Source organism: Epargyreus clarus, unplaced genomic scaffold, assembly GCF_041222505.1.
Source record: "Epargyreus clarus isolate Ecla_fem2 unplaced genomic scaffold, WU_Ecla_fem_2.2 ptg000019l, whole genome shotgun sequence".
Classification (NCBI taxonomy): Eukaryota; Metazoa; Arthropoda; class Insecta; order Lepidoptera; family Hesperiidae; genus Epargyreus; species Epargyreus clarus.
In genome coordinates, this window is record NW_027332227.1 from 2,088,166 (window position 1) to 2,105,067 (window position 16,902).

The 16,902-nt window shown below is 33.0% G+C and overlaps 1 protein-coding gene across 1 annotated transcript in view; it reads right to left on the minus strand.

The window, feature by feature from the left end:
• LOC140750110 (alkylglycerol monooxygenase-like) overlaps positions 1–16,278 on the minus strand; it is a 33,446-nt gene extending 17,168 nt beyond the window's left edge. Inside the window, exons 1-2 of the mRNA XM_073083474.1 lie at positions 15,997–16,278; positions 4,004–4,172 (exon numbers count right to left, since the gene is read on the minus strand). Of these exons, the coding sequence (XP_072939575.1) occupies positions 4,004–4,159 (156 nt within the window). The 5' untranslated portion in view covers positions 4,160–4,172; positions 15,997–16,278. The remainder of the gene's footprint in view (positions 1–4,003; positions 4,173–15,996) is intronic.
• Positions 16,279–16,902: the final 624 nt, after the last annotated feature.

Genomic DNA, 16,902 nt, shown 5'->3' on the forward strand with positions numbered 1-16,902 from the left:
TTATTGTTACGTTTACTCAGTCTACTAAGCAAACGGAACAGAATAATAGATTGAGTAAACGTAACGTAAAATTGTGGGATGTTTTGAAAACTCATGGTAAGAGTACAGGTGAATAGCGTGCACGTTGGTAACTCTGATTTCACGAATAGTATTAGAACACTTTATAGTGCAAAAAATTTGAATCACGACTTCCATAATAAAGTATTAATCATTATGTTTCTATGATTCGTACACTACTTCTTTGTGGTTTGCAACAATAATACATTTTTTATTGGCACCACACCTTCGTAAAGTTGCAAGTCATTGAGGTAAAAAATCCGCGCGTCATTTATATTTATTTTTTAACTTTAGTTGACAGTTGCATAATTTTATGTAGATTATAAGGCTCAAGGTAAAGGTAGAGGACGTGAATACAAGGTTTTGTTTTCGAAAGCTCGTGAATACGATTGCTTTATATTAATAGATTTTATTTTATAGAAGTGCAAATGAGCTTGCAAGTAAATAAGACTAAGTAAATGCCACCCATAGACGTCTATATCAATTCGGACACAAATTTGTATACGCTTGTAGAACTATTGAAGTAAATCATAGATGTTTTGTTATATCTAAGAAAGAACTAATATGAACGTCCTGAAAACAAATTACTTCAGACAGAGACTAACAAACAGAGAGGATCCCTGAGAGAATTATTTTTGGACAAGTATCCCAAGTCTTTCCTTATGGCTCAAAAAATCTTCACATTAGCTTTCATTAAAATCGGTTCTACAATTTAGTTGTCAATGGGTAACAAACAAACATAGTTACTTTTGCATTTGTAACATTACTATGTTATTATACCTATTGTTGTATTTTTTGTTACAATTTAATTGCAAGTCATTGATTAATATACTTAATGAAAAAAAATCGCAATGTCACCACGTTATTTGCACATTTTTTGTCCCCATATTTACTTAATTGTTGATTTTTTGTGACTTTTTTGCTGCGTGTAAATGCTCGATATAATTGAGTAAAAAATGTACTCCGTTTCCAAATTACTGTCAATCATTAATCGTTTTTTTTTATTGTGAGAGTAATTAGCAATTCATTGGAAGGTTTAAGTGCCAACTGAAATGATTATTGTATTACGGACATTTACCTTTATCTACGGCAAAAACTATTATAAGTGATCTATTTTATTAAATGGGGCGTTTTGTTTTTGATGTACCAAGATTCCTGTGTTGTACGAATAGAGGTTAGAGGTCATTGACATATGAGTTAAAAAATAGAAATCTAAATTAATTGTTGAATCCAGGATCTAAAGGTGGATGCTAAGAGGTTCCATTAAGGGTGGGATGTACCACCTTCATATCTGCTTCTTGAAGGAAATTGTTCTTGTGGATGTCAGCTGATTTATATTTTAGACCTGAGGCAATAGGTTATATGGAGGTGTGTCCATAAGCGGCAGTGACTACTTAGCACTTACTATCAGGTGGATAGCATGTATGAGACAGAAATTGATTAACTTAAAAATAATAACAAGTTTAAAAACTACATACAAATATTATAATAATTCCTATGAATACATTATTTTTTTTATTTACATGTTTTGTACGTAATCTATGATTTCGATGAAGTCAGCTGTTTCGTCATTCGAAACTAACAATAACAGTAAATAAAAACTGAGCATAACAAATTATAATGCTATTTGTCAAAAATGCTATTGCATTATTCATAACAATATTTTTCCCATGTTCACATTAGTATTACATTTTTTGTAATATTTTTTGCGCACTGTTATTCATGTTGTTTACAAAATGGTGAATTTACAGTAGAAAAAAATTAAGGCGTAGCTTTGTCTGCGAATTTTGTTTTGTGCAATATTATTGACCTTGATTTTTCTAAGTGGCATTTTAAGTAACAAATATTTCTTATTTTCATGCGTAAATTTTAATTTCCTTGTCATTTGTGTCTTATTGTAATATCTGTCAACGGAACCTTTCTGTGTTCTAATGGTATCTCTGGTATTTTGAAAAAAGAAACAGTATTTTTATAATTATTCTTTTCCATGCAGTGAAATTTGATAATCACTTTTTGATAATCAATTTGTAAAAAATAAGTATCCTTTCCGTAAATTAAGGTCATAATTTACTTAAATGCCAAAAATACTATTGGCATATGCAAAATCAAAGCAAAAACAAATTATTAACATACAAATGTGTGGAAAAATCCTATAATGTAATCATTAAAATTGTAAAAAGCTTTAATTTGCATGTCGTAACTGTAGAGTTGAAGGAATAATTTAAATTCTATTATAATTTATTTCTCAAAGTAAATGTTTGATTGACCGACACATTTACAATTAGTTCGAGTACTTATAGTTAATGAATGTGACATTTTTTTAAATTGTAACATACCTTGCGATGACGAATAGAGTAGACAACATTTTTTCTAGAATTAGAAAGGTCTAATCTCAATAATATAAGTCGTATTTCTTGCGAAGCTTATTATAACGCCTTAAGGAAATTACTAGGAGAGATATAAAAACTTAAAACTTTAAACAATTTCGTTTAAATGAACGGAATAATTTTCTTATCTCGGAACTTTTCGAGTTCGTGAACATCACGGGATAGAATATTGAATGTTATCTTTAAATTATTGGAGATATCTCAAAATTGTTATTTTTCAACTTTTTTACCCAACTGCAGAAAGGTTATGTTTTTTGGGCGTATGCATGTATGTATCATAGATTAGTGAAGATTTCTGTCTCCTAACAATAAAATATAACGAGTTTTGACAATTGAAATTGTCACTGTCATCTATTTTCGTGTTTGAAAAATATTTAAAAAAATACTTTTTAGATCATTTACGAATGAAACGATATTTCTCCGCACTTTTTCTTCGATTTCGTGTTTTGCACCACTTAACTGCGCATGTCAGTATTGTTCCGCATAATTTACATCATGGTAGCCACTAAACGGCTGACGATTCTGTCAGCCGTTTAAGCCACTTAATGGCTTCCTTCAATTACAAGGTGGTGAGATATCTATACTTATCTAAGGTATTCACAATTCACATCTCATTCTGTGGCATGCCATATTGTCATCATGCCATTATTTGCTTAACAATTTCTTAGTAAATGTATATTTTGAATGTAATGTATAGTATGTAAAAATGTCATTTTGAACTATTTTTTACAATGACTTTTACAGAGGGAGGATCGTGTAAGTACGTGTGACCGTAAGTCGTTAAAGCGTCCCGTCTATAAAATAATCAATATTATATATGAGGCTGTTAGAACCAGAGTAGCCTAACTACAAAAACGATGTACAATATGGAGAAAAGTAAAAGTGTATAGTCCGCTCTGAATTTGTTGCGAGGAGGTGTAGTCATACAATTTACTATAGCGACGCGTTTCATTTCTATATTCAGAGCGGACTAGCAGTTTTACGCGGACTATAACATTTTTAAATTACGAAAATACACATAGGTCAAAAATAATTAAAATACAGTTAGGCCACTCTGGTTCTAGCGGCCTCATATGTAGATATAGATGGGATGTTTCGTGTGCTTGCTGATAGGCAAACGGAACTTCCGTTTGGTACGTTCCTATTAAAGATAAACAGTTTCGCTTTGGTTGTTTAGTTTCGTTGTTTTGCAAGTTGTATTCATTCCCGGTACAACGTAAACGGTTTATAAAGTGCCTTTACTTCCAAGGTTTACTCAAGTAAATTGAAAACATACTATTTCCTAAACACGTCTGTTTACTTGTGCGAAACAAAAACAAGACTACATTTTTAGAGTAATAAATATGTTTTTCTCTGAACTGAGACTTTGTGATACTTAGTTTAATTTTTAATAAAACATGTATAATGAATGGATTTTGTTAAAATTGTTCAATGTGTGATGGTTGCCTTATAAATTATTCAAAGATAAATGTTAAACATTTATCGAAAGTATAACCGGGATTTTGCAAGTAAATCCGCGGGGCAAAGTTTGTTTCGAATAAATTTGTACATAAGCTCACCTGTCTAAAAAAGTTCGGCACGTCTTCCTGTTTCTCATACATGGTTTCCTTGGGGGAAATTATGTAAAACATTCTCCCTAGAGCCTTCATGTGCCCAGCGAATAAGTCGGAGACGCCATTCTCGACGGTGGCGTTGGCAAACACCTCGGCAGCCATCTCTAGTTATTATCTGAAACAAAATAAGGAGAGATGTTAATAAATAAATTTCTCTCAATATAATTTGTATATTTTATAAAAATACATAAATTATATTAATATCTTTTTAAGTTATTTTCTATAAATGTCTTTATACCATTATGCTAAATTCCCAAAATCCACAAATGTTTTAATTATTTTTGTCAGAAAATGGACAGTGGGTAAAAAATAATGCTTTTTTAAATTAAATAGCATCACATCCGAATAATACGTGTTAGAATTTGAGGGAAATTAGAAAAAAATATTTAGGTAAGATAGATAATTAAATTATAGATTACCTAATTACCAAAATAATTTATTATTCATTATTCTAATAACATACTCTCTGCGAAATACATTAATATGTATATTAATTAATTAAGAAAATATTTATACATTTGATGTCCTCAACTGGGTCAAAATAAAAGGACACTAACTTATTATAATTACAAATAAAGTTTTTATTTTTTCGGTAACATATTTTATGTACGAAATTGCCTGAAGGGAATTCCTTAAAGACAAAGATAAAACAAGAAAAACACTCAATTGAGTAATAGGCCGGGCTATATCGAGATAAACACATGACAACGCTTGTGAGGCTCGTATGTTTAGTGGACTGTAATAAAAGGACGAGACAGGGTAAAGTATTACGGTACTTAACACTGTTTCCATGGAACGATCCTTTGTGATGGCGTATACAGTAAAAAGGTGATTTACCCAACGGGGATGCAGAACCACGACACCTATTTTTATAAAATAGGAGTAGCAAACCAGCCTGCCACCTGATGGTAAGTGGCCATTGCCGCCCATATCTGTAATCAACTCCAGGTAAGATTAGGTCGACGTTAGGTCGAGAACTGAGAACTAAGCTGGAACGCTTCGGAAAAGTAAGTCTCAGAAAGCAGCGCTTAACACTGCTGTTATGAGGCAGAAATAGGTGTGGTGGCGGTACCGCCGGAGTCGAACCACAAAGGGTTCTACCACCTATTTCTATCACAAAGCAGTTCTTGCGTTTCAATGGGAGCGTGTGGTCGGATGACTTACACTGATTTACTGAGGCAACCATCTTAATTATAAAGAGTGGCAACTCATCTGTGACTAGCTTTTGGTAGAGCTCTTGTTCTACCAATTTCAATAAGTATCATGGTTATGCGGTTTTAGATCTATATTTTCTGTATATCCTGCTTACTTTGCCAATAAAATGCTTATCCTATTCGCTTCTCATACGCATACCTTATAATCATCTAGTTATATACATACGCTTGACGGAGATCAATTATTTAAAAGCCCTTTCACGAGTTTGCTCTAAGTTTGGCAACGGTCTGTTGTACAACTTTCACGGATGACAATGGAGACAATCCCACGAGAAACAACGATAAATGTGATGGTACGTAATAACTAAATGATTTGACAAACGTTAGCCCTTCCAACAAATAGCCTTACCACTCCCAACTAAATAGATAAATTGGCTAAGTGTAAGTCAAATTCGCGTTAAAGGGTTCCGTACCACCACATTTTTTATTGTCAGTATTTTTTATTATAGTAACCATTGAAATAAATACATTGTAAAATTTTGAACTATCTACTTCTTACCGCGTTTAATAGATAAAGAGAAAAATATCAAAATATAGCTGTTTCTTGTATGGCAACCCCCATTAATTTCAACGTTTTTTTTATTTTCAGTGTTTTTATTATAGCGGCTACCGTTACATACTCTGTAAAAAATTCAAGTATTTGTCTATAACGGTTCAGGAGGTACAGCCTTGTGGCAGACGGACAGACAGCGGAGGCTTAGTAATAGCATTCCGTTTTTACCCTTTGGGTACTGAACCCTAAAAAAGGTCCCACTAAGTTTATAGCAGAGTTGAAATTGCAAAAGTTTTATTCACTCCGCAAAGTTGAAAGTCGGCTGAAAGCAATACGCTATCATAAAACCAATTTAAGGTATTATCTTTCCTAGTGCTTCATTTTACTTCCGTATTTACCCTTAAATGAGTAAAATACATAGATTGATCACTCCTAACAAGAAAGTGTAACCAAGTGTAACCAAGAATTGATTTTTTTTTAAATTATAATATAGGAGTAGCAGACGAGCATGCAGTCCACCTGATAGTGAGTGGCTTCTGCCGCCCATGAACATTTGTAATCAACCCCAGATAGGATTAGGTATTCCTACCTGAGGTCAGCCACAGATGCGCCGCTACCCCTGAGGACTAAGCTGGAACGCCTCGGAAAAGTATGTGTCCCTTACCACACCCTTCAAACCGAAACACAGTAGCGCTTAACACTGCTGTTATGAGGCAGGAATAGATGTGGCGGTGGTGCTGCCGGAGTCGAACCACAAAGGGTTCTACCACCTTCGAAATTGTTGCGTAAATAAAGTTTTGCCACGTCTCCGTTCTAAAATGTCCCTAAAATGATTGAAATACTTATTTATTGCTTAAGAAAATTATGTAGTATTAATTATTTATACGTAAATTGGCGTATTGACGTTTTATTGGACACATAGTTTACAAGGCAACACCGCCATTTTAGCTTTGGCCTTACCTATCATGTCCCTGTAGTCCCGGGACAAGAATAGGGCTACGGTATCCCCTGCCTGTCGTAAAAGGCGACTAAAAGGAGGCTTCCGGGGTTGCGGCTGGCAAGATTGGGAGGTCGAGCCATCCAGCAAGCAACTTCGGGAAGGACGGCGGTGTGTGTGGTCGCATACCGTCGTAAACACCAGACGGTGTGGTGAGTCCTGAAGCTCACCTAGGCGGAGCTCGAAGGGGCAACGCGTTCAGAGGACTCCGGTTGCGTTCCGTAGGAGATCCCGGAGTCCTCTTGGCAACGCCGAGGACGGCCACCGGGGGGTTTTAGTGCGGTAAGGATCCCACATGACCCTGTGTCGCTCCCACGGCACCGGGTACCTTTTGAAGGTTTTCCCGTCGTAAACAAAAAAAAGGCCTTACCTATCAATCAATAATTCAACTAAATCACAATATAATTATAGTTAAAAACATCGTGCACATACAAGTTTACGTACTTACGTACATGTACATAATGGTCGGATACAAAATCTTATTTTTTGAAGTGTGTATAAAACAGCTTCATACTTCGTAAAAAGTCTTGTTATTTTAACTTATAAAACCAATATTTATACAAACAGTTGTGCAACACAAATATGTTTTCCAGCAACTTTTAAATTACCTTGTAGCGTAAACGATGAAATATGGAAGAACTTTGTATCGAGGATTCTAGATCCGAACATTCCAAACCCATTTGAAATTTAAATGTCGCGAACAAGCGGAAACTTTTTCAAATTATGGCATTGGATGAGATATTTTAAAGCTGGATTGATTTAATATTTTTAATACATTCTGTGTATACTTTGTTATTGACCACTTAGGTTATATAGTTATGTCATTAAGGTGATCTCAGAAATAATTAAAGATGTAAAAACCTTCTTCAAAGTCATTGAAAAGTAGAACAAGTACAGTTCATTGGGTGAGATAAAGCTACACTTATTTCTAGCTTCAAACAGTTGTTGGGTTTTGGTGAAACGATATGAATTACGATTGATTTTCATGGGAGGCACCCATTTTAGTGGCATCGCATTTTTTGGATTGGCTTTAGATATAACCTGCTCTTTAAGTTAGCAACAAGTGTCCATGGTTTAAAGTTATCACTTACCATCAGATGGACTACAAGATCGTTTGTTAATAAAATCTTATGACGTGCCCGTAATATGAGCGTTAAGGAATCTTCATAACTTTTAATAGGTAGATATAACATTTGTTCAAATTCCGTTATCATCACATCTAGTAACATAATAGTACCAATACATTATACTTACATATCACTTAGCTATCACATATCACTTACTAGTTTACACAAAGTCCAAATCCGTAATAACAAATTGGTTAAGATAAAAATAACATTAATATTTATCAATTTAATAACAAATTAAACAAATAAATTTTGTTTTTAATTTCTTTTGCACTACTTTGATAAAATAATGTTATCAATTTAATGACGGAAAATAAACTATGCGTTGTTTTACATTATTGATAGCGAATGTTATTACCAAACGTAAATTTAATTATTTGCAATGTTTACTATTTTCAAACTTACAGTTGTAATGTGATAAAGCTGGAACAAAAGTAGGTGACATCATCACAACCCATTTCTGTCCCACTGCTGGGCACGGGTCTCCTCTCATAATGAGAAGGATTAGGTCATAGTCCACCGCGCTGGCCAAGTGCGTATTGGTAGACTTCACATACCTTTAAGATTTTTTTTTTAAATCTCAGGTATGCAGGTTTCCTCACGATGTTTTCCTTCACCGTTTAGCAAGTGATAATTAATTTATAATGCGCACATAACTTTGAATAATCAGAAGTGCGTGCCTGGGATTTGAACCTCGGAACTCACGATTGAGAGGCAGAGTTAGTCCATCAAACATTTCCTTGTACCTTGGTACGGGCGACATGTTTTCTAGAACTGCCTTAGACATAAAATCTCTTAGGCCTGTTTTATATTCTACAAACAGATAGAAAGGGTGTCTTGGGGGTACTAATGTCATGCCGTCAACTCCACGGTTGTATCTTGGGTCGGCCCTCATGCCGGTGTCAGTCAAGATGTTAGAGTCATCTCTACAAATATATCCTGCTAGTATTGTACACTTTGTAAGGATCGTCGGTTTATTAAAACTACAAACGACGTTAAGCTTACGGCTATTTATATAACCAGACATTCAACGTGTCGTGTCAGACAAAATCTATTTTCTATACAATATTTTGAAAGTTACAGCACATCTCTGCGTAGATGCAATGGCTATGGTTAATAATAAACGCTTTCTACACTTACAGCCCCATACTAGGATTCCCTGTATCGGGGGTGCTATGGACACACACAAACACCCAGACCAAGAAACAGAAACCTAAATTCGTCATTTACATATCTGTCTGGCCAGGGATCGAACCCGGGACCTTCCGCGCATCAGGCCAGCATGGAGACTGCTCCGCCACGCGGGACGCGGGTCTCCACTTTATCTATACTACTATTATAAAGAGGAAAACTTTGTTTGTTTGTTTGATTGTAATGAATAGGCTCAAAAACTACTGGACCGATTTTAAAAATTATTTCACCATTCGAAAGCTACATTATCCACGAGTAACATAGGCTATATTTTATATGAAATATATTTGATAAATAGATTTTGAGGCGATACAAAATTTGCCGGGTCAGCTAGTAAACTTATAAAGTGGATACAGCAGCAAAAGTAATTAATTTGGCGATCCAGAAATCGCCAAATTGATTTACTTTTGCTGCATTGACTCAAAACGTAGGTAAAATATGAATTACTTCGTATCATTTTACTGCCACTTATGTTAAAGACAATCTCTATAATAATAATATATCAAATAACACAGTAATACTTTAAGTATATTGTTCATCACACGTTATAAATAACTTAAGATAACTTAATCTTTTTACAACTTCTTGTTAAATATTAATATCGTTTAGTCTAGAACGTTGAATTATATATTTAAGGAAAATTCCTAATGTTTTCTTTTATAAATATGGCAGAATCATTAAAATGTTGTTAAGTTTGAATTTGGTAATATTAATTATCATAATAGATCTACATTACCTCACGGAATAGAACTTTTCAGAAACTTAGAAAAATATTACCATTTTAAAATTCGTACGGATATAAAATAAATTGAGAATAAGAATAAAGAAAAAAAATCAGGTTGAAATAAGTAGTCCTATGTAGGTACTATATCTCTTAATGCCTTTTTTATGTCTCTGTGTACACAAATTTGTAAATAAATATGAATAATTAGGTATAAAGTGTGTTATTTTTAATTGTCAGATAAAATTAAAAATTCCACAAATCGTAAATTTTGCAAATAAATATTTTCCAACGTTATCATTTCATTTGTCGGATTGATAACAGTCTTATTAAAACTTCATAAATGCGTTTTTAGTTAATGAAGTTTTATTAGTTAGACTTACAAGTATATCGATATTACAGACACATAACTATAATTTTTTTTATTGAGAAAAATAAATTTGCCGTTATTTATTTATTTTATTTATACAATTTTAGTGTATGTTATTTACAATTATAATTACTAAATATATGAAATTTTAAGTAATAAAATAAACTATAAACTAAGAAAGGAGTTATTTACGAAATATATACAAGAAAATTATAAATAAAAAAAGCCATCTAAAATTGCCGTGTGAGGCATGGTTCCCAAAACGCTGGCATAATTGTATATAATTGTAATAATATAATTGTATATATGTAATTACATTGTATTGTCTATCCTTGACAACTCTAGTCGTGTTTTCCAGATAACTGTTGACATTCAGATCGTTTCTAAGATATATTGCCCCCCTTGATGCAATTATCATATTATTTATGATCTTCGTCACATGTGTAAAACAAAAATACCCACACTTATGAGTATGTGTATTTGTATGGATACTTACACGTTTATACGGACGCCCTTAGGGTCAATCCTGTTTTATTCTTATCACGCTATACCATACTTTAAGAGTTGGACGTATTTAAATGAAAGGGACCCAGCCCACATAAAGATAGTTTCGAGATATTTAAGTCTTAAGTTCAACAAAATTGGCATATTATATTTACAAGTGTTGGTAACCTATTTAGGAAACGTAATGTTAATAGTAACTCAAACTCAGTGAATACAAAATTGCCTTAAAATCCAGTGTTTAGCAGGAAACGATTGCCAAACTCCCAATTTTGCATGACTAATATAGCTCCAGTCACATTTTCGCAAGTTTAAATTACTTTTAATTTGTCGTGTTGCTGCTAATATACAATTATTTTAAACGTAAACATATACGACCTTCCTTTCGTTCTAGTTTGACGATTACATCATTAAGAAACCTCATCATTATAATTAAAAACCCATTATTGTACCACTGCTGGGCACGTGTCTCCCCTTACATTATATTGTAAGGGGGGTAATCCCCCCTCGTATATTGGCAAAAGTTGATGCAGACTTCACACACCTTTGACTATTATTATTGGTTTTTGTCTCAAATTTTACATCCTTGATTAGGCTTTTTAAAGGTTATATACTTTTATAGTTGTTGTGATAACAATTAATACTAAAAATCAAAAATAATGGTACTGAACCCTGAGTGTATCTGAATCGCTCTTAGCTAATTCTTTCAAACAAAATCACAACCATTAAACACGTGTTCAATATCAATGATATCGAGATTGCTCGTCTGTTTGATTAAGTTCCATGAATGCCAGTTCAATGACCTCAATTAGCCCATTAATGACGCCACGTTTATTTTACTACATCGTAGATACATGAGTACTTTCGCGATAATAATGTCAGTGTCGAACGTCACGTGTCAATTCAAATGTTAACTAGATCTATGAAATCTTATACTAACAATGGAGTTTAATGGAACCATGTTTGCAAGGTAACATTATTTGGAAGTGGTCATTATATTGGAGGCCTTATTATGTCTTTTAGGTCTCTTCTTGTAACTGGAATTTATTTTATTACGATGCTACAATGCGAATTGGAGGAGCCATGGAGTTTTTTTTTATAATATAGAAGTAGCAGACGAGCATGCGACTGCATGTTGGACTCACCCGATGTTAAGTGGCTACTGCCGCCCATGGACATCTGTAATCAACCCCAGATAGGATTTGATATTCCTACTTGAGGTCGGCCACAGATGCGCCGCTACCCCTGAGGACTAAGCTGGAACCCCTCGGAAAAGTATGTCTCCCTTACCACACCCTTCAAAACGGAACACAGCAGCGCCTAACACTGCTGTTATTAGGCAGAAATAGGTGTACGACAGTAGGCCCATCGTCAGATCTGCAGTTCTGATTAACATGCGTGACGGTAGTCGGTCGTCGGTCACTAGCGATGTTTTCGTATCGTTCAAAAACCTTCCGTTTTAAGAATAATATTCAAAAATTACCGGAATCGAACGCGCGGAGGCATTGAAATTAGCTACTCGTACTAGCGGACATCTAAAACCTAACCGTATTCAATGTTGCTTCACTTTTTAGATTAGTTAAGGTTTCCCCACTATATACTTAATTTTCGCAGCTGTGATGCCCTAGTAGTATTGAATATGGCTTCCTACGCTAGTAGACCGAATCGAGAATACATATATGAAACAAGCACGTGTGCAATTGTGCTTTACAAATTAGTTATCACTGAATAATCAATCAATCAACAATTTGATCTTATATATCAACTAATTTTATTAACAAGTCGTGGTGACTAAACAATAGAACCACTGGGAATTAATTAATATTCCCAATACCATTCCCAAGGTTACGGCCATATTGTATTGTTTATTCCCGAGCTAATTTACATAAATACTTTGACCTCTTGTGAATATTTGATAAGCCTTATCGCTTGTGCATAATTTATATTTTTAACTGTTAAATTGAAGTGACGCATGGAATTGTTTATGTTAATGATAATTATTTAATAAGAAATGTAGTATTTACTTAGCGTTGTAGGAGGTCAGTAGGTATAGCTGGTAGCCGCTGGTACATTGAAGGTCTGACCGAATTAATTCCCTCTGATTAATTATTGTATTAGAAATCAACTATCGCTTGCTTTGATGAAGAAACTTACTCAAGTAAAGTTATTTAACGAATTTCAAGTCTTGCTTCTTTTGGTCTGAGGAAGGTTGTGTCTGTAAAGAGTGATAAAATAGCATATTGGGGCCCATAATGATAAAATTGGCAACCAGATTCGTGAAACAGGTACCAAACCGGTCTGGTTTCGGGTTCGATGCCCGGAAAAACATTTAATGATGTGTTTATATTATTGCGACTTTTGCGTGGTTATAAAGTTTATCATCAATTTTAATGAAGCCTACAATTTTGAATTTACTGTAAATAAATTGTTTTGGTTAAAATTTCACGCCATTGTACGTTTAGTTTGAACAGCTAAAGTTGCCAAAATTGAATTTCTGGCTAACCGCAACAAACACGAAAATTGAACTTCCTGTTCCCGGCGTGCATTTCCTCGTTAGCTCAAAGTGGTTTTCTCTGAACTGCTCAAGAAATTAACTAACCTTACCCAAGCTTAATAGAAAATTTAATGATAATTCTGAACATTTTCGTAACATTTTTTACCCTACTGCCAAGGAAGGGTTATGTTTTTTTACTTCACAAAATTTTCGGATTACAAAATCTCCTTGTCCATTTTTACCCGACTGCAATGGAAGGGTTATGTTTCTCGCGCGTATCTTGTATTTTTGTATTTTTTTAAGATACGAATCTTCCAAACGGCTGCATAAATTTCGACGGATATGTTTGGTATAAATTTAATTACGAATAATAAATTGCTTTAAAAAGTTTCTGATAGATATTGTTTTTGGTAGATAAACATTTTATTGAAATATTTGCCATTTAAGTAATATTATTATTCAGTGACCCAAAAAATAGTAGGTATTAACCGTTATATTGTAATATCGCCTAAATAACAAACAATTTCATGCTATTTTTCCTATTACCCTGACATTTATAAGTACCTAATGCGTTAAAAACATATGATATCAACAAGATAAACATAATCCTAACCTCAAAACCTCGATCTAAATACGAAAGTGTTTCCAGATTCCGTGAACTGTTTTTGTAGCAAAGAGTTTATGAATTATGGAAATAGTTTGTTTGTACTAAGTGCTTTGTATACGTTTAAATTTTGACGGAGATTTTGAATAAAATGTGCGAAATGTAAATACATATGCGAAGCGGTGGACTGCACGATCGTTATAAAAATAACGTACGGTCGATAAAATTTTGTACAGAAATGGGTTGGGTTGGAGAAAAGAGTATAAGGCTTAGCCGACGAAGTGCAGGTGATTCGCAAAATACTTTATATTTATCTAAATTTTCGAATTTCGATAAAGGTGTGTTTTATATTATATTCGTAACTAGCTGACCCGGCAAACGTGTTCCCATATAAATAAAAAAGAAATTAAGGGTGAACAACCCTTATCACTTAGGGGTATGAAAAATAGATAGTAGCCGATTCTCAGACCTACTAAATATGCATATAAAATTTGGTGAAAATCGGTGAAGCCGTTACGGAGGAGTACGTTAACATTGTGACACGAGATTTATTTTTCATGCCCCTAAGTGATACGGGTTGTTCACCCTTAACATTTTTTTTATTTTATGGCAACACAACGTTTGCCGGGTCAGCTAGTATTTAATATAATATTTATATAAATGTTTTCAATAGTAGGTATAAGTCTCAAATATATAACATGTTTAGTATCAGCATTTATATGTCAAATGGCAACTATGTTATGAATTTATTATGAAACCATTCCAAAAATACTGAATGAACAATGGCGGAGCCTAAGGTCATCATCACAGTTGCGATTTGCGTGAATGTTTAATTCATTTTATAGTAAAGTGTGATAACATAATAATATACTTAGCCGCGATTTTATAGTCAAGTAAGTGGTCGCAGTAAATTCAAGTAGAGTATATAATATAATCTATACTTAATATTTTCTAAATTAAAAAAAAAAACCTAGATTCTAGGCTTCATAGTAATCGGTAAAATAGTATGTATTTTGATGATCTTGCCTATTTTTATGTTGTTTTAGCTCTAGTACCTACATACATTTACCTACCTATCCGGTACCTATCTTTTCCGGTCGGTGGCACGGTGAATTTGTTTTTTATATTTAATAAATACATATATCATAAAATAGATAAATCTTTTTTTTATTCATTACATTATTACAATTGATAATTGGTTGGCTCCAAGGATATTACAATTAATGAATCGTCGTTTCGACACAAAAAATATCTAATTATCATTTTAATTGCCTAAGTTCCGAAATTTTACGATCCTTAAGAGTTATTTAAATATGTTATCATGGGTGCAACGTGACCATTTCATATGCTCACATGCTAACCTTGTTAACAAATAGTATGCACACAAATCTCTGAGATGTATCTACTGACAAATGCTAATGTGTAAATTTAAAATAGCGATGTCTCTAATTCCAGTTTGCTGAATAACTATTTAATTGTAATTTGTGTTTTTTTTAAATTGAATTATAAGTTCTTATTAACAAGGCACTCTAAATAAATAAAGTTCCGAATATATTAAATAATTTGACCCGAATATTAACACCTATCTAAAGTATTTATTTATTAGTCGGAATTGTAAAATATTTATTAAATATATCATGTAAAATTTCTAAAATAAATGAATTTGAATTGATGTATATTTCATTGGTGCGAAATGTAGAGCCCCTCAAGTCTTTATGCAATATAAAAAAATGAAATATATTACTATTTTCCGATTTAAAAATAATGTATATCGGAAATAAGCATCCGAGCTCGCCCACCTCAAATCGCGCCTGTGTAAACGCCCTAAAGTTTTACATGTTACATTGTTTACATTATTATCATATTTAGGATGAATATATTTATAAGTTGTTTCAATTTGTATAATTGCAACACGTGTTAGATAATATATTTAGTTTACACATTAGTTCAATTGTAGTAAATTTATAGATAGTTTTTTACTCAAATAAAATAACAGGTTTGTTTGATTATCTATTTAAAAAATATTTCATCCGTTAGACCGGTAATTTTAAATAAATATTATAAATTAAGAATTTTTAATACTACCAAGTTAGTATAAATTTTGTATGCGTCGCACTGATATGTTAAAAATAGCGCAATTAAATCATTATAATGTGGACAAACTCAACATTTCTTATAATCAGAGTGATAGTAGTATCTTAATATAATTGAAATAAATAATACTTACAATAATGTCGCTTGATGCAAACTGCGTATTATTTGAAGAAACAATCACATTATACTACAATTGTCACAATAAACTATATAGATAAGATACAGGGATTTATTATGTCTAATAAAATGAAAAATCCCGAGTAAAGTTCAATATTTCTACCGATTTGCGTTTGTCAGATGTGAGACGAATAGCAAATAGCGAACGATTATATTTAGTTGCGATCGATTTGCGGAGATCGATAGAGATACGAAGCGCGCGCGCAGGTCTGCGACAAGTATCGAATGCAAGCTTGGCGCCGACTCGCTCGTATTTGTATAAATAGCCGGCTGCCGTAAGGTAAGCAGATTAACCCTGCGCTTCAAATTGTGTCTTATTTTACCATTTACTAAAATTTTAATAATAATTAAATTCTTAGCCTTTTAAGTAGGTCAAATAAAATCATAATGACCAAACGGTCATGGTTCAGAGATCATATAAATATTTCATTTTTACACTTAATGTATTATGTATTTATATTATTGATTTGCTCAAAGATCTATAATTAGTTTCACGACATCATCGAATGAAATCCTAATTAAGACCATTTTCCACTTTAGACGTTTTCTTGGTTTTTAATTAAATTATACATTAATATTTAATTTAAAGCTGTGAGGTCATGATGTTGTTATAAATATTGATAAAAATATAATTTATATTGTGATCCACTTCGATAGTAAATTTACAATGAATTTAAAATATTGTCACGATGAAATCTTGCTGCAATTTGTATAGGTAACATAATTAACTCCTTTATTGCAAGTGACATTTTCCTGGAAGGAATTTTCCAAAGCATTGAACCGTGAAGAACGGTCCAGTGTTTTAATAATAAAGGACGCACTCTTTACTGTTTGCTCCACATATATAGATACCGTATCGTGG